This window comes from Physcomitrium patens, chromosome 22 (genome assembly GCF_059467195.1).
Source record: "Physcomitrium patens ecotype Gransden chromosome 22, ASM5946719v1, whole genome shotgun sequence".
NCBI lineage: Eukaryota > Viridiplantae > Streptophyta > Bryopsida > Funariales > Funariaceae > Physcomitrium > Physcomitrium patens.
In genome coordinates, this window is record NC_143431.1 from 11,590,790 (window position 1) to 11,610,332 (window position 19,543).

General features: G+C 35.1%; 1 protein-coding gene and 1 pseudogene across 4 annotated transcripts; both read left to right on the forward strand.

The window, feature by feature from the left end:
- The first annotated feature begins 2,352 nt into the window (after positions 1–2,352).
- LOC112275259 (amidase 1) lies at positions 2,353–9,072 on the forward strand. Of its 4 annotated transcripts, none has more exons than XM_024505484.3 (11): positions 2,353–3,022; positions 3,276–3,428; positions 3,766–3,890; positions 4,224–4,349; positions 4,570–4,752; positions 4,973–5,129; positions 5,269–5,440; positions 5,633–5,767; positions 5,906–5,972; positions 6,218–6,277; positions 6,580–9,072. In XM_024505484.3, exons 1-10 carry the CDS (start codon positions 2,697–2,699, stop codon positions 6,250–6,252), a joined length of 1,479 nt encoding a protein of 492 aa, XP_024361252.1. In that variant the 5' UTR covers positions 2,353–2,696; the 3' UTR covers positions 6,253–6,277; positions 6,580–9,072. The 4 variants fall into 4 exon arrangements, with proteins under 4 accessions (XP_024361252.1, XP_024361249.1, XP_024361248.1 ...); XM_024505481.3 differs by having other exon boundaries at positions 4,570–4,756; positions 4,977–5,129; positions 5,906–6,034; positions 6,580–8,982; XM_024505480.3 differs by having other exon boundaries at positions 5,906–6,034; positions 6,580–8,982.
- On the forward strand, positions 6,974–9,072 carry LOC112275013 (D-xylose-proton symporter-like 3, chloroplastic pseudogene; annotated as a pseudogene).
- Positions 9,073–19,543: the final 10,471 nt, after the last annotated feature.

Below are 19,543 nucleotides of genomic sequence, written 5' to 3' on the forward strand. Positions count from 1 at the left end.
AATAATTAATGCTGAAGTTGATTTGAATTGTAATTTTTGGTAAGTGTTTCAATTTCATAGAAGTTATTATTATTATTATTATTATTATTATTTTAGATGTTAATTTTTACTGATTTATGTTATGTTATGTTATTTATTATTTATTTATTTATGTTTTTGTGTTTGTTGGATATCAAATGTTTTTATATCAAAAAATTAATTAATTTATTTATAAGTTTTATACGATTCTTATTGATTGTAAAGTCATTTAAGTGAAACATATATATATATATATATATATATACATAAGTTTTTAATTCTTTATTAAATGATATGACTTCTTTTTTATATTTATGTTTATATTTATATTTATAAAAAATGTATTAAGTATATTTTAGTAATTTTTAAATTTGAATTTGTTTTGATCAATACATATAAATTTCCAATTTAAAATTGCTTAGTTGAATTTCATGTGTGGCTTGTTAATTTTTCTGTGTTTTATATACATAATAAAAAATGTTTTAAATTTTAGATATTTTAAAAAATATAAGTATGAATATAAGTACAAATACATATTATTTTAAAAATTTGTTTCATATATAATTATGGTGTTTATTCCGCCCTTATTTTATTTTAAAACTTTTAATTATAAATTTGTATTTATATTCAAAATTCGTATTTCTTAATTATTTTTTTTATAGATAATCTTTGGTACTACAGTTTTTTTATTTTTTATTTACAAATAATATAGAATTTTTTATGTTTAGGAGCATATCATAGATAATCACAATTTATTATGTATATTTAAAAAAAACTATCTCTTAAATCTTGGTTATTGCAATGACTTATTCTTTACTAAAAGATCAAGGCTAAATAGAGAGGTATCTCATAGTTTGATTGATACGACTACTAATACTTCATAGGAGTAAATTAATAACATAAATGATGTAAAATAGATTTCTTATTTTATATACTATAAAGTACAATTATGATAGATAATATTTTTTAAAGAAATAAGTTTGTCTAATTACAATATGAGCTATTGAATTAGATTATACTCTATACACATTACGTTTCAAATCAAAAAACAAAGTAAAATATTGTCTATTTTTTGGAACAAAGATATTATGTCAAGTTGCATAAGAAAGAGAATTGAGTTCTATTTAAAAAAAATGTCTGGCTCTTTATTCAAACAATGCAAGTTATGGTGTAACAATTATGATACTAAAAGATTAAGTTATGGAGATCTCCACCCTTATGTCAACCATTGTTAGAATCTACAACCCATTGCAAAATATATTGCTCTCTTCTAAGATATAAATTATTATTTTTATCTTTAATATTATTTATTTATCTATTTTTTTTGCATACTCATAAAAGTGCTATTTTTTTTATTAATTCTATCCAATTCTATTTTAAGTCTTAGGAGTTATAAATAGGCTAAGATATCTCACATTTCTTTTGAAAAAAAATAAAATCATAGTAATAAAATTCTATTATATATTAAACTATTATTTTTAACATTCATTTGGCACTCATTTCAATTAAATTAAAAAAAATGAAGGTTTTTTTTGCTTACAATATTAATTGCTGAATTCGGTCTACTTATCTTAGTATAATAAAGAAATTTTATTACATTTTTAAATCTCTTGAAAATTTTAATTATAACTTAAGAGCCTTTTGAAGATTCTATGATTTTGCGCTCTAATTTACACAAAACAAATATTGCATTACTATTTATCTATTGTATAAATCTCAATACAGTATGTACCTCCTCTATTTTGTGAAGCTATGACAATGCAATGCACTTCCAAACATTTAATCTTTTGATAAAATTTACACAATCTTCTTGTCTCATATCACCACACTTACCATTAACAATCCATAACTTTTATTTCAACCTAAATGTAAACTAAACTATTTCAATAATAAAAAAAAGCATATAATCTCCAACCATTACATTTTTAACAATTACAACTTTAAAAATTATACTTAAAATTCAATAAAAGGCACATTCACGTCAACAAACTCTATGTAAAATTAAAATAACCCACAAAGGCTTCCACCACATGTTTAGGATTATCAAATATTCTTTTTTGGACATGCGAGATGTTTGACGGCAGTGCTTTAAAGTAAATCCAAAGTGTTAAAAGATCCAAAGATTTCGAAACTTGCGTATGGAAAGATTCCAGGAATTCCAAGTTCGAATCTACGTAAGTGTTTGAACTTCCGAGATGACGACACTTCACAACGTTTACGTCGAAACTTTTCTATTTCTCTCCCCCTTTCTCTTTTTTTCAACTTTTTTCTTTTTCTTTTGTTGTCCTTAACTGTCGATATTCACTGCCTCGCTCCTTAATTCACGACGCCGGCGACCCAGATTTGCTGCGTTTTGGAACGTGAATTTTGTGTTTTGATGATCCAACGCTGTGACAATTTCATGTTGCTGAGCTTTTGAGAGAAGTTTGAAGTGTTTTTCCATCTCGAAATTGGCTTCGAGTTGACGTAGATCGGCGGCACTATCGAAGCTGTTTGCGGAGGAGGAGCCGCTGTTTGCAGTATTTTGTGTAGGTTGTAAATCCATGGAGTCGAATCTCGTCGTGTTTTTGTTACGATGCTTTTGTCAATGGTAGAATCACATACCGGCTCATAGCCCCTGGTGGCATGGTGGAGTTCGAGAAAACTATCAACGGCGGTGCACCAGAATTCGACACACGATGCCCGAAAGAGTTGAAGCGCGGGTGGCTCCAATTGTGGTTGTAAAAACCAACGTCGCCGCACGATCTGCTGTTGTTGAAGGCTCGGATCCATCGCTGTTCTCGCGCTACTTCGTGTTCGGATGGCAGTCAATTTCGTTCGACAATCCCCGGAGTAAACTGATCTTGTTAGGGTTGTCAGTGGTTGGCATTGCTGGCGTCTGCGTGATGGTGAAAAGGGGAACGATAGCTTTCCCCGATTGGCGACGGCACCTGGAGAGTCCACCAAATGTCCAGAAACCGAAACTCGCAGAACTCGGTCGGTGCAAATTTGGCTATCAGGATGTGTAAGCTCCTTTCTCATCTAACTTTCTGCTTGAGTAATTAACACACATGTTGATGAATTGAATGGATTCAAGTTCTTTCATCAGCACGGCTGCTCTGACCGGGTAAAGTTTTGCGTCATTTTCAGTTCATGAGTCCTTTGCTTCTGGAGCCTCCTTGGACGTGATGAAGAGTGAACATTGTTACTATTTATGTTATGGCGTTCTTCCGTTCTGTTGTATGGCGTAGTATTGAATATATTTTTGCGATGAACAGTTATGACGTGGAGTCAGTGGTTACCGGATTCGGAAGCTATGACTGGGAGCAAACACACGCGCCGGCTACGCAAACTGCGGTTGCAATCGATTCTGTAATTAAAGCCGGGGCCGTGTCAACTGGAAAACAGACCATGGACGATTTCGGTTTAAGGTAGATTGTTGTTCGACGATTCATCATTTTTGATTTTTTGGCTTTGTCAGAGTCGAGAGGTTTCAAACTTGACGATAGACTACGCACTGCTCAGACTTGTACTTATATTGGAGTCTTGTGTTACGCTTCTGTTTAATACGAACCCTTCAACTTGCTCATCTGCGTGATCAATCTCCCTTTCTTCTGCTCATGCACGCTATCTGACTTTGATATGGGCATATTTTCGTCTCATAACGAACATTCGATGTCCCTTACTTGCCTTGACGCATGTCCTATGTCGTTCCGAGTTAGCATGACAAGATAGCGTTTGAAAGTTTTTCGTCGATGGGGTTGGCAGTATGTTTGGTAGAAATTGGCGTGACGGGCCGGCCGAAAATCCTGTAGCTCCAAAACATTTCTCAGGAGGAGCGGCGAGTGGCTCCGGTGTTGCAGTTGCCTCCAATGCCGTCGACTTTGCTCTTGGTATGTACACTAATCTCACAATTCAATAACTTAACACATTTCGAAATGTATATCTGCTCTACATTGAACCTCCTACCTTAATGATTGTTGCTCCTAAATGGTTACACATTGTGATTGTATATTCTCTGACAATGAAACAAGCATGCTTGTCTGATAATTCTACTTACTCTATGTTGGTCAAAAGAAGAAGAAGAAGAAACAGAAGCAAGTTTCTGCGTATCGAACAGTCATTAATTGCACTTTTATCCCGAAGTTTTGACATGCCCTCTGTTATACAGAACTGATCTCAATGCCGAGTTGACCATGTCAACCTTCTTGTTGCGTGAGTGACAGCGATTGATTCAATAGGAGGAGTTCGAATTCCTGCCGCATTTTGTGGCATTTTTGGTTACCGGGCGTCCCATGGAGTCATATCTACCGCAGGAGTAACTGCGGTTGCGCCTAGCTTGGATGTTGTAGGTAAGCACCTTAACCTTGAATACCATTCCATCTGTATGTACATAATAGATTACTTAGTTTCAGCGATGTCTTTCTGTCGAAATACTTTTCTTACGCATGCCACACAAAAGTGGAACCAACAGGTGATTTGGAAATTCTTGAAACTCAACCATCATTAATTTCAAGTAGGCAACGGCACAGTGACAGAGAAGTGGATTTGTGACAAGTTTGGGGAATGTAGGGGTGTTTTCCAGGGATCCGTATGTGTTGCATCAAGTAGTAAAGGTGCTTTTAAAGCAACCCGAGTTGGAATGGGGTTCCCCTGCAGAAGTGCTCATTGCTGATGATTGTTTCGGATTATCTACAATCTCGTCCGTTCGCACTGCGGACCTTCTGGCCAGGGCCGTCTCCGACACAATTGGACGTAGGTTGATAACCTGCAATTCATGCTCCTTCGTATTACATGCATTACCCCAATCATTCTGCATTCTGTCGTTGTGGGTTGCCAGAACGCTTTGATTTTTTCTATTTATCTATACACTTATTTTTCCATCAGAGGGAGGTGACGATTTCAAGAGGTTATATCCAGGAGTAGGTGAATTATTTTTTTGTCAATGTTGATGTCAAGTTGATCCCTTTGTCAGGCAGTCTCATACACCATGTGAACCTTGGAACCCACATAGCCTCCAACGTCCCCACTCTGCGGAACTTTTTGATGGAGGAAGAGCGGCTTCTCCAACAAGATACCTCTCGATACTCGACTTATGATGGTCTTCGAGATGCTATGATCTTGATATTGCGGTAACATCCGTGTTGCAGTAAATTATCTCAAGGAAAATAGTTTCCGTGAATTATCCATTAAATATTGCTCAGAATACGTGATTGAACAATCTTTTGATGGAGCCCATCAAAACGTGAGAGTGATGCTGATGTGTTTCAGGGAAGAGTTCAAAGAGAAGCACCGGAAGTGGTTCGAAGATGTAAATCCAGAGCTAGCCCCAGACGTTGATGTGCGAGTGAAATTCGCAATGGCTCCTCATTTGGATGGTTTGCATAGGTTGGCTCTTAAAGTCAAGGATGAGACTAGGGCTGCCATGAACGAACTTCTCTTGGTAATCTAATCTCTGCCCTCGTGACTCCTGGCTTTAACACAGCAGTCATTAACCATTACAGAAATTGTTGAGAACTTGGTGAATCGGTTACAGCTGTGGCATTTTAATATGAAGTAGTTTAAGTACTTCAGTCGCAAATTTAACATAGGTTAGAACGAACTGATCGAGTGTTGAAGCCGCTTGTGCATTTAGACGGATACCTTGCTTGTGATACCATCAACTCCAAGTTTGCCGCCGAGCAAAGCAGCCAGGGGTAAAGAACTGGAGTTTTTTGAGTCAAGAGCTTTGAGTATTCTAAGCATTGCCTCCATGTCAGGATGTTGTCAAGTAAGTTCGGCCACTTTTAAAAACGACTGTCTTCTTTATTTATTGCAAGCCATCAATAGGCAGTGCACGTGATGTTGCTGAAAGAATTTTCGGAATCTTTATGTCAATATATTTTTTAAAATTTGAAATCTACTACAGGTAACTGTTCCTATAGGGGATGTGCGAGGAATACCGATAAGTGTATCGCTTATGGCTAGATGCGGAGGTGACTTATTTCTGTTGGACTCTTTGATTAAGTTGAATCCAAAACTTCAGCTAGAAGTCGATGTAAGAGTTCAACACATTCACAATATGTTTTAGTAAATGCATTGATGGTCCATACTATGCTGTAGAAAGCGTAACAGCACGAATTCGAACAATTTCTTGTTAATTTCACAGAAGCAATTAAGGAGATGTATATCCCATTTCACGTCCATTTGTGCACTGTGACATAATCTTCGTGCAATGCAGATACTAAAGCAGAAGCGATCGTCTATGCGGGATGAACATACCAGTGTGAGAAATTCAGTTGTGAGCTGCTTAACCTTTTTTCTTATCGACTTGATATCTGCAGTGACTCGGGACTAATGCTAAAATACAATTTCTGTCTAGGTTCATAATGTGTATACAAGGCTCGAGATTAATTGGCAAGAGAGCAGAGCGAAATTCATTACGAGAGGAGTTGATTAATGATAAGGCATTAGTCAGTCTAGACAACATCTACCTTTGCACTGAGGAAAACATCCAACTCAGAGAGATAATGACAAGAAAACTCCGGACTCGTCTACCGTCTGTAGAAAATCTCTTACTTTAGTTATGGTGAATTGCTGCAGCTTTGGGAGGTCTCTCTACCGAGAAGAACTTCAACACGCCGTCCAACAAAGTATCAATGAAATCAGACACATGCAGAATATAATTTTGTGGTTGATATTCCTCGCAGCAATACGCTCCTAAATTTGGAATCCTGGACACTGATCTTGGTGAAGGCCACATGGTCAAGTGTTCTGTGAATGTTTACAGATTATCCCTCACAACAATCAAGTTCTTCATGATAGCTTATTGAAGCGCCTTGCCTCACTTTCTTGACCTCAACTTTAACAGTGGCCATCGCCATAACTGTGAGTTTAAGAGGAAGGGAATGACAATCAGATTCGGGTGAATACAAGGTAACTGGCATTTTAGCCAGTTTTATATATCAATCCAAACGTCGACGACATAAATGTCGCGATGATCGAGAGAGAGACGGGTTGCAGGCCAGTTGGACCACTTTGTTCTTGAAACTTTTGGGACATGTCTGATGCTTTTTTTTCCACTTTTTCCCATCATACAGAAATTAAGGAATTAGAAAGCAGCGGTGGGTCCCTTTTCATGTGCACTTTTTGTTTGCAAGTTGATTCGCGTGGCTTTTCCCTGTCCTCCAGAATTTCCAAGGATAGCTATATCGGCGTGTGCAAACTTGTAGCTTTAAACTGGGCAATGATTTCTTGGCTGTTCACGAGATCGATCAAGGTTTTCAGCGTGGCCCGATTTCTTCTCAACACGCTTCCACTTGTTCACCGCTTAACTCGATCGTTGTCGCCGCTTTATTGTCCGAGATGGTCTTGCACGATTTTCGTCAACCCACGTACTGGTATCATGTGAGACCGATGGGAGTAACTCCCCTGAGTCTTTCAGGTGGACCTCGACAGAAACATTTATGTAACAGATTGTTGACGAGTTCTTGTGAATTGGCAGCGTATGGGATTTCATAGCATTTGTGTGCAGCCATGGGATCTCTGGATGTGGACGTAGAGAGGGAGGTGGACACTCGCGAGCCTCTGTTGCCTGATAATCGTGTGATGGGGTGTACACATGGGCGTCAGTGGCGTTGCCATTTTTGTTTCCAGCATTGGGGGGATCTTTGTTTGGTTACGACATAGGCGCGGCATCCGGAGCCTCCGTTCCTATTTCCTCGCCTGTGCTCAGTGGAACCGACTGGTACAATTTGACGTCGTTGCAGCAGGGTTTGATCGTTAGTGGTTCGCTATATGGTGCAATATTGGGGTCAATTCCGGCATTCAAGTTTGCGGATTTCCTTGGGCGGAGGAGAGAGCTCATGACAGCGGCGATCTTTTATATTGTGGGCGCTCTTATTTCAGCTCTCGCTCCAATTTTCAGGTTTGATTTTTGGAATCGGGATTGGTCTTGCGATGCACGCGGCGCCGATGTACATTGCGGAGACTTCCCCGAGTGAGATTCGAGGAACTCTTGTATCGCTCAAGGAGGCTCTCATAGTGGTAGGTACATTGCTGGGATACCTCATCGGATGGTGGGAGATTGACTCCGTTGGCGGTTGGCGTTTCATGTTCGGGTTTTCGGCGCTTATAGCAGCTGTCATGGGGCTTGGCATGTGGTGGCTCCCACCTTGCCCTAGATGGCTGCTCCTGAGAGCAGTAAAAGGGAATGAGGAGGAAGGATGGGATCTCAAAAAGCAGGCCTCTATTGCCCACAAGAAGCTTAGGGGCAACCATTGCTCTACTGAAACCGCTGAGTTTGAAACTCGAGAGACTTGGCGGGTATTGAAGGCTGCTTGTGAAGGTGGAGATATGAATGTTAGCTTCATTGAGCTTTTTCAAGGGGTGAACCTCAAAGCTCTTATTGTAGGCGGTGGGCTAGTGTTTTTCCAACAATATACTGGCCAACCGAGCGTGCTTTACTACGCTGCACCCATTTTGCAAAACGCAGGATTCTCCGCTGCCTCAGATGCAACGCAGCTGTCTGTGCTTCTGGGTTTCTACAAACTCATCATGACGATTATTGCGGTGCTGTACGTGGACAAGCTCGGGCGTCGGCCATTGCTTATTGGCGGGGCTACTGGCTGATAGTGTCCGAAATCTTTCCACTTCGGTCAAGAGGGCTTGCACTCAGCGTCACCACTCTTATCAATTTCGGCTCGAACGCCATCGTTGCCTTGGCGTTTGCTCCATTACAAGATACCCTGGTTGGTGATACCTTCACCTTTGTAATTTTTTTTGCCATTAGCGTAATTGCACTTGCGTTCATAGTTGTATATGTACCTGAGACCAAAGGCTTAACCTTAGAGGAGATTGAACCTAAATTGCTCAAAACATAGGTGGATTAAAACTTCACAGCGACATGGAAAAACCGTGTTACGGTAGGCTCTACTTTTACTGTATGATCTAGCTTTCTGTCTTTGTTTGAGAAATTCAATGAGGTGTTTGAGGCTTGTACAACGATGCCGAGTAGAAGAAGCCGCAGGACATGCGTTGTGTTGATCATTCGGGCAATTCACATCTTGAGTTTACTGTCGGTTCCGAACTGCATCAGTTCAGGCTCAAGATGTGCTCATTGATGGAATGTTTCAAGCTGATTTATGCCGTGTCTAAGGTTCAAACATCTTGCTTCGGTGAGTACTGATTTTCAAAGTTAATGTCGGGACCTTCCAAACTATGCATATCAAACAGGCAGTGAATGAAACTGCATAGAGTTTGTTTACTCTGAGAAAAATAAGCAGGGGCGGTGTCATACATTCGGTGGCAAGATCATTGACGTTGAATTATGTTTTTAACAAAAACATTACCAAAATTATCATATTCTTCATCAAGATAGGTAAATTTAGTAAAAGCATGGGTTTATTTAACATTCCCCTAAAACAATCACAATCCACACATGTTATTCATAAAGTCAAACTAATTCTTGGAAGTTTGCTAACTCAAACTTCCAAGAATATTCTACACATTCAGTACTCCAAACCAACACTAAGAAAAAATCACATCAAATTTTGCACTCTCACCCATCTCCTAAACAAAATATCATAAACAACACTATACCCACCCTCCCACAGAATCATCAATTATCTGTAAACACAAAACCAAACTGTCAGTCAATGTTTTTCCTTAGAATTGTTGGCTAGTGGAAGATCAGGTGGCAGAAAAACTCACACAATTCTAACAGGATTGGTTAAACTATATATATATACATATACACATACATACATACATACATATATTTCTTCTGGTAGATTGGTGTAGTATGAGCGGCGTTCTTCAGCTCCATGCACACAGTTGCTGCAGTTGCATGCAACTTAGTCGATGTGCTTGCTTGCTAACTTGGTTGTTTGTTTGTTTGTTGCTGGAATGGCGAATGAGGAGCATGCGCAGAGAAATGAGTAGAGACAGAGCTCATGAGCATGACCTGGACACGGACTCAGCTCAGGGAGTTTGTCTGTCCTTGAGCTGTCCAAGTCTTGCAGGGCTCAGATTGAAGTGCTGGAGCTCTGTCAGAATGGACTGAGCTTGTGCTGCAGTCGCTGCAGAGCCGACTGCAGTACACATCTTGCAGGCCCTGCTGCAGCAACAGCAGCAGCAGCAGCTGCTGTTGATGATTTGAACGGAGATACTAAGATCTGAACCTCGACGCCACCTTCAAGAATTTCTAGTCGGATAGGACAGTGGCTTCAAGGGCAGAGACTCCAGAGCACGGACACTTGGGTGCGTTTCTTGTGGTGGCAATGTTGGATTTGTGCACACTGAAATGGACTGATGTGCACACTGGTTGAGTTCCATTTTTGACGAGCTCGATCGGTTAACTTGGCGTTCTGTGGGTTGGAGAAATAACGCAGAATGCAGAACTCGACCATCTTGGCGAGGGATTAAGAACCTGGGGAAACGTGGATCCTTGTTTTGGTGAGTTTTGACAAGGTTTGTTTAGGGCTATGACGTTGTCGTCAACTCCATCTAGGACTTCACTGTGGCTGGCAATAAACTTAGCCAGCTAGATTGGTTGAATCAAGGCAGGGAAAGTTGACGGCTGCTCTGTTGAGGTTTGAAACGCAAGGTGTTCCAGGCAGTGTATCCATCGATGTTTTTATCGCACGCGTTGTCAAATCAGGCGGTGTGAACCGAAATTTTCCCAGAATCCAGAGTTTGTACACTGGTCAAATGGAGGAATGTCATCGCCAGTTCAGAGTGATCCGATTGAGGGTCCAAGCAGTTGGTAGGTTGAAACGGCAGAAGAACTGAATCATGTCCTATATTCTGTGTATCAATTGAATCGAACGGCGTGGAACGGATCTGTGACAACAACGCAATGCATTCCGGTGTAGACGTCTGTGGATTGATCAAAGTAACAGTCAGGTAAGTAACTGGTTGTACAGGAGATGGTGAAGTCGGCTGGAGAAGCTGGTGGAAGCCAGATGAGGCGAAGGCTCGGGCAGGCGAGCTCATCCCATTCTACTCCCAATCATGCGAGGGAAATAACCCCTTTGTTTACGAGCCAGACCCAGCGGGTCACATGCCATTTCCATGCGCTATCACGTGCATGGTTCGAAAACCAGTCCAAGCTTTTTGCACATCATACACTGCAATATTGTCATTCCTGCATTAAAAATAAAACAAACACATGGTGAATGTGCGAGACAATGCACGGAAATCAGAATCCTGTTTTAAACGTGAGCAGACACTGGTCGGAGGTTAGAAGCTTATTACGGTCGACGTGACCTTTGGCGTTTCCACTGCACACCGTAGTATGGGACGGAGCACCTAATCAGTGCAGGACCGATTAGTTGTGGCTCCTCAAGCCAGCGGCCCGTGTCTGCCATTGCGTTGTTAATGAATCAAGGTTTTGTGTTTCCGGAAAGGTCTGTAATCCTTCAGCATCAGGCAGGATCGAGGTTCGCGTGAACTAGGCAAATGTAATGGGTGTAAATCGAGAATTTCATGGAGTTGACCTTCTCAAAAGAGTGCAAGCATGATGATCAGAGTGGCGACCATCCACACTTCTCAAATACGATGCAAAACTTCTACACCGAAACAGAAGCAGTGAGATATAGAATGTGTCCGATGCAGAATGTGGGGTATCGGCATACATCGGCGTTAAACTCCATGCTGAGGCTGGATGGAGGAAGCAACAAAAGAAGGCTCAGTGAAAGGGAGCTACAGGAACTAACAAAAATTGATAATCTTGTGCGTCGGCATCTTGCATGCTTGTGCCTTAGATTGCAGTCAGGAGCATTTCTATACCTGGGATTGACCAATATGGGTTTAGCAAGAGATGTTTTGAATGTGGCACTTTTTCTCGTTCATTCATTCATCCAAATGTGCTTGGATTTGGATTTTTTGTACAAAATATGTAAAATTATATTATATCATATTATAATCTATCAATTATTAAGATATCTATGAATGAATAAGATTATGAAAATTCACATAGATAGTCCAAGAAATCAAATTGACTATTTTTAATAAGATATTTTTAAAAGATATTAAATTTAGTATAGAAAAAAATAAAAATAATATATAAATAGACTTTAGTAATACTTCTATTTATAATAATATTTGTAGGAATGTTTTGAAAAAAATTAAGATTTAAAAATCACTCAAATGTGTTTTTACAAACACATGGTGCTTTCGTAAGAGTATATATATATATATATATATATATATATAATTATATTTAAATATTTCTATCACAAAAATTCAATGTATTATATTTCACATTGTTACATACAAGATAATTAAAAAATATATAAATAATCAAAGATATTAAAACAGGTATTTTAGACTAAAATCATATCTTCATATAAAACTTCTAGGAAATTCTGATTTTTTTAATAAAACTATAAAAAGATATATTTTTAAATTTATATATATATATATATATATATATATATATTACATAAATATATAGTTACATATTTTTAAATATTTGAAAGTGATCAAAACATAATGTTTGTTCTAATATGGAAATTCTTTAGATGCATTTAGAATTTTTAGGATCCCACAATATTGAGTCAAATCAGTTAGATCTAAAGAAGTTGTACACTCTTCATACAATAAAATTTATAAGAATTCAATATATTTATATACAATATATTATTGTTGTAATATTACAAAATTTTATAATTTTTAATAGTTGTAACAGAAAATATTAAGCTCTTGATTGATAGTTTTTAAACATGTAATAAATAATTGATATGTATATTCATATACTTTTAGAATTTTATTTCTTTAAATTAAGAATCAATTTGAACTAAAAACCAAATAGCAAGATCAATTTCCAATTGGAAAAAATGATCATAGTTTAACATGCAAGTATCAATATACAACAAATCAAAGATAGTGTTTGATTTATTTATTTATTTATGAATTTTTAGAATTGATTTTTAAAAAAAATTTAGTTTATTAGAAAGATAGACCATATTATTATTAAAAAACAAGCACTATAAAGTAACAACACTTAGCATCAATAAGGTTGTATACAAAGTGAGTATGGAATAAGATGTTTTTTTACTTCCAACACCCAATACTTATAGGTGGTGGTTGCTATCTTAGAAGACAACTTCTACTCTTTGACTTTTATATATATGGTCTTAGAATCCTTTGGCATCTTACTAATCACAAAAATATCTTATATCAAATACTAATTACTCTTACCTAGTCTTTGGATATTTTCTAGTTCATACTTTATCTTCTTGACTTTGATTCTTCGTCCTTGATGTCATCTTATATTCATAAGATGCCCCTTTTAACCACCTAGAGTCAATCCTTTGACCATTAGCAACTTATCTAAACTAATATCTATTACAAAATAACTTATTTTATTTTAATTTTTACTTATATACTTAAACACTCTCACTTTGTTATTCGTCAAAAGACTTTTAATTCTAATATCTTTGTCAACATGTGATATCTATCTTTTATTAATGCCTTCATCAATAAATCAACAAGTATGTCTTCTGTTGCACAATACTTCATATTGATTACTCTCATTTAAATCTTCTCTCTTATGATGTGATATTGAATGTCAATGTGTTTGGTCTTTGAATGATGCTTTGGATTCTTTGCAATTGCAAGACATCCTTAACTGTTGCACTCTATTGGAATTGCTTTCATTTTCAATACTCTAATGTCATCCAGAAGTTGTTTTAGCTATATTGCTTCTATTGCACCATGGTTTACTGCCATGTACTTCGCTTCCATTGTTGATCTTGCAATTTTTGGTTGTCTTTTATAATTCCACAAAATAACTCCCACTCCAACAAAAAACACATGTCCCATTATTGATCTTCTATCATTTGCATCTCCAATCCACTTTGCATCACAATAACCATGGAAATTAATGTTTTCATCTCCAAGGCACAATTTAAAATATAAAATACCTTTTAAGTACATCAAAATCCTTTTGATAGTTTTCCAATAGATTTCTCCAGCTTTTGACATGTGTTGGCTCATAATATTCACCACATATGCAAAATCTACTCTTGTACCAACCATTGCATATATAAGTGAACCCACTACTACTTTGTATGGAACACCCTACATTTGATCTTTGACTTCAGCAAATTCTTCATTTGTAAGCTTCATCAACTTCAAATTGATCTCCAAAGGTGTTTTAATAGGCTTATATTATTCTATATTGAATTGTTTCAATACTTCTTTAATGTACTTTCTTTGGCTCATTGTAATGGTCTTCTTAGCATGATCTCTCATAAACTCCACTCTAAAATAATTATAAAGTTCTTCCAAATCACTCATCTCATACTTCTTTTTAAACTTTTCCTTCAACCAATCCATCATCTTTATAATATTGGTTAAAATGATCAAATCATCAACATAGAGGATGATAATGAATATAAATTCACTCAATTGCATCACATACAAGGAATGATAAGATTTACTCCTTCTAAATCCTTCATTTAGAAAGAATGTATCAATGTATTGGCACCATGCCGTTGAAGATTGCTTAAGTCCATACAAGGCTTTTTTAAACTTATAAATAAGATGTTGTTATCTTTCTTCTACAAATCCTTGAAGTCGATCTATGTAGATGTCTTCTTCCAACTTTTAATTCAAGAAAGCAATCTTGACATCTATTTGATATATTTCTAAGTCTATTATTGCTTTAATTGCAATAATGGTTATAACGGTGGTGAATTTGGCCAAAAAAAAAATGTCTCATTGAAATCAATGCTAGCAACTTGTGAATAGCTTTTGGCAACCAATCTAGACTTGTATCTCACAACATTGCCCATTGCATCCTTTTTAATTCTAAACACCTACTTACAACCAATTGAAGAATAATTTGATGGAAGTTGAGTCAATTCTCATGTTCCATTGTCCATGAGTAATTTTTATTCTTTTTTCATAGCATTCTCCTACTTCATAGCATTTACAAACTTTATTGCATCATATAAAGTCAATGGATCAACAAGGAGTGCTATATTAATATGTTCTTCACTTACTTAAGAAAAAATGTGATTCTTCCACCATGCACCAAGTTGTTTTCTATTTCTCAAAAGATATCTCCTTTCACTTGATGAAGCTTCACCTCCTTTCATTCTAAGGTTGCTTGCAAGCTTTTTTACTCTTAAAACTTGATTCTTTACATTCAAAGATTGATATTCCTTAGTATCATCATCTTCTTCAATATCTTCATTGTTTTCATTGCTAGTTCTAGCAATTGTAGGCACATTATGGTCTACCTTCTTTATCTCTTGATCTTGATTTGAATTTCTAACCTCATCAATGCCATCATTTTTATTTTTATTTTTATTTTGAAATTAAAGATGTATATACAAATACACCATTATTCTCACTTGGACATATCTTCAAGTGTTTATAAGCACTCTTATGCTTTAAAAATTTTATACCACAATTCTTCATGATCTTCTTAGTTTCTAAATATATTAATTTATATGCCTTCAAACACACATTTTATACTTTTTGCATCAAGTTTGGACCTCATACAATTTGGTACCTTTACATAGACAATTCATCCAAAAATCTTCATGTGTAAAATATAAGGTTTCTTGCTACTGTAAGCTTCTTGTGGAGTCATTGATGTGAATGCTTTTATTGGATATATATTCCTTATATACATTGCATTTACGATTGCTTCTACCTAATATTCATGCCTAAGATTTTGTGCATGAAGCATACTTCTTATCATTTCCATAATGGTGTGATTTATTCTTTCAACAAATCTATTTTGTCGTAAAATGTAAGAAGTAAAGGATTGTCTTGCAACACCTTGAATCCTCAAGAATTCATCAAAATATTTTGAAATGTACTCACTTCTATTATCCGTGTGTAATACTTTGAGCTTACACTCACATTGTTTCTCTATAAGAGCCTTAAATTCCTTAAACCTTGAAAAACATTCACTCTTGACTTTAATGATGTAAATCCACACTTTTCTTGAAAAATCATCAATAAATGTGACAATGTATCTTCCTCCTCTAATTGATGGTATCTTCATTGGTTCACAAACATCAAAATATACAATCTCTAATAATTTGCTTGTACATGTTACAACTCCTCTTAGAAATGAAGATCTTTTTTGTTTGCCTTGTATATAATCTTTACAAGCAAGTATTAAGGTATTATGGCTAAATTAACCAAGATCTAAGCCATTTACTATGGATTGGAGCTCCTTCATACTTTTGGTATTTAAATGACCAAGTCATTGATGTCAAATTCCAAACTTGTCTTGGTCTTGTAAAAAATTAGCAAACATTGCCATTTTTACTTTATTCACCTTCTTGTAATTGATGAAGTAGAGGTTGCCATCTCTAAAGCCTTTGGAAATATGTTATCCATCCAATGTCTTTACAAAACATCCATTCTTATTAAATTGAATCTTACAACTAACTGATATAGGTTTGCTCACCAAAAAGAGTTTTTTATTTTTTATTTTTTTTATTTTTATATATATATATATATATATATATATATTTTTGGCACTTGTAAGACTTCTTTTGACTTGATTTTGTCCTTTATAAAAATTTCTACAACATTGGATCCAATTTTAATGGCTTGTACCATGCCATTGTCTCCCAACCAAACTTTGATTGCTAGAATTTCTTTATAAGTGTTAAATGAATATTTGTATAGTGTCATGTGCTTAGTAGTACCTGAATTTATAATCTAATTGGACATAGCAGCCATGGAAGCTCTTTCACTTACCATGAAAGTATAGTCATCTCCATTAAAGTTATTACAAGTATTATTTGTATTTTTCATATCTTCTTTCTTGGCTTTGTAGTAATTTCTAGCAAAGAGATCTAATTTTTGATAAATATAGTAATTTTTTATATTATTTTTTGAATGATCAAGTTGATGAAAATATCTATCTTTTCTTTGTCTTGAAAATAGAACCAAATCATCACTTTGGAGTTTTTTTTTTTTTTTTTTTTTTTTTTTTTTTTTTTCTTTCTTTCTTTCTTTCTTGATGATTTCATGGACAAGCCTTGACGTGATATAATTCATAGTAAGTTTCTTCATGTTAATAGACTCCAATGCCACAATAAGATAGTTGTAGGACTTTGGGAGGCTCATGAGCAATGTCAACATAATGTCTTTATTATCAACAAACTTTTCAAAAACTACTAATTGGTTTGTAAGTGCTTTTATATTGTTGATATGAGCCATGAGGTCATCTCTTTCTTCCATCTTTATCATTAAGAACTTTTTCCTTGTCTATAGAATGTTGATAAGGTTTTTGCTCTCATAGATGTTGCAAAGAGTCTTCCATCCTTTTGTTGGTCCATTACAAGTAATTACATGTGAAAAATTAGCATCATCCAAATTTGATGCAATCATACCAAAAGCCTTCTTTTCACAATGGTTATACTCCTTCTTCACCTTGACATCAACATTATTACTTGGAGGCTCTTCACTTTCAGCTACAATGTCTCCAAGGTCCAATGAAGTCAACAAAAGCTCCATTTTCTTCTTCTAATGGTAGAAATTGTTACCTTTAAATTTCTTAATCACTCTCAAATCCTCACCTTTACTTGAAGCCATGTCTAAAAAATGGATGTATCAAAAAAATCAAGAAAAGAGAAGAAAGAGCTTTCAAAATCAATAAGAACATATTATTATCTTGGAAACCCAAAATGCTCTCTTTGTGAGTGAATTAGTAATATCACTCTTTAATCACACTCAATTTCACTTATAAGACTTCTCATAAGTCTTATACTCCATTTAAACCTCTTGTATAAGCTTTTCTACTCTTCAATCATCCCTCTTCTCTCATGAAATACTTTTAACCTCACAAAATACTTCTTATCACTATAAGAGAATTTTAAGGAAAGTTTATCACTTAAAACCACAATGTTAGATTACAAATGATATAAATCAACAAAAAAATATAATATTAGTCTTCTAAAATATCATTTTAAGGTATTTAACAACCTTCAAGATTATCAATGCACTTAACAACAAGTAAGAGTAAAACTACATCAACAATTAGATACAATAATAGAATTAGATGATATCAAATGCTAACATCAGTAACAACCAAAAGATCTATTCTTTACAACAAATAAGACTTCAAAGAACTTCAAAACTTATAACTAAAGATGTGTGGGCCTATAACTTATTGAAGAACAAACACTATGAAGTTACTATACTTAGCATCAAGAATGTTATACACAAAGAGATTATGGAGTAAGATGTCTCTCACTTCCAACACCCAATACTTATAGATAGTAGTTGCTGCTTTAGAAGATAACTTCTACTTTTTGACTTTTACACACATGGTTCTGGGATCCTTTGGCATTTAACTTACCTCAAGGATATTCTATGGTCTTAGGATTCTTTAGCATCTAATTCATCTCAACGGTATTTTATAGTCCTAGGATCTTTTGGCATCTTATTAACCACAAGGGTATCTTATGCCAAATACTAATTACTCTTATCTTCTCTTTGGATATTTTCTAATTCATACTTTATCCTCTTGACTTTGACTCTTGGTCCTTGATGTCATCCTATATTCTTAGGATATCCTTTTTAACTACCAAGAGTCAATCTTTTGACCATTAGCAACTTATTTAAAATAATATCTTCTGTAAGGTAATTTATTCTATTTTTATTTTTACTTATATACTTTAATAATTATTGAGTTTTTTAAAAAATTAAGAATAATATTATATATTAAGAATTTTAATTATTAAAATAAAATAAATATTATCTTTATTATATAAGCACACAACAACACCAAGAGCATTCCATGAGCATGATTTATTTGAGATACTATGTGGGCATCCATATAGTGAAACTTTGCCTCACGTTCCACATCACAAAAATACATGCATTGAATAAGTGATAGAAGTAATAGATAAAGAAAGAATTCAATTACCACCAACTATAGACTTTAGGAAAATAAATTAAAAAAAATATATATATTATTCAAAAGTACCTTTTCTAAAGGGCCTACAATTCGATTTGTTTCTTTATGTAAAGAAAGATTGAAGCTTCTTTGGACTTTGTCATAAAGCTTCAAATGGGTTTTGACACCTTGCAATGGCCACCCTTTCAAAATAATGTCTCACTTCTTCTTTATTGGTTTTAGATCATGAAAGAGATTTATTTGTTTGTTTGGTTGAGTGTAGTTTTATCTTTTGTTAATTTAAATTTTCTAAAATAAAGTTTTAAAAGAAGCTTTTAGCTAAATTATGAAAAAAAATATTTTAGAAAGAGGTAAGTGATATGACACTTAATGTTTTATTTTATTTTATTTTATTTACAGATAATTAAAAAAATTACAAGAAAACACATAACTATCATGAAAATTGTAAATTTTCTTCTCATAACAAAAATGTAAAAATCTGTAATTTTGCAGACTCTTCCACATAAAATTATCTATTTTATTTTATTTTATTTTTTAAATCAAGGAAATTTAATAAATATTTCACAATTCTATGTAATTATTTAACCACATAAAACACAAGTAATGACAATCTAATACTTATTATTATTATTATTATTATTATCATCATATATGTTTTGAACATTC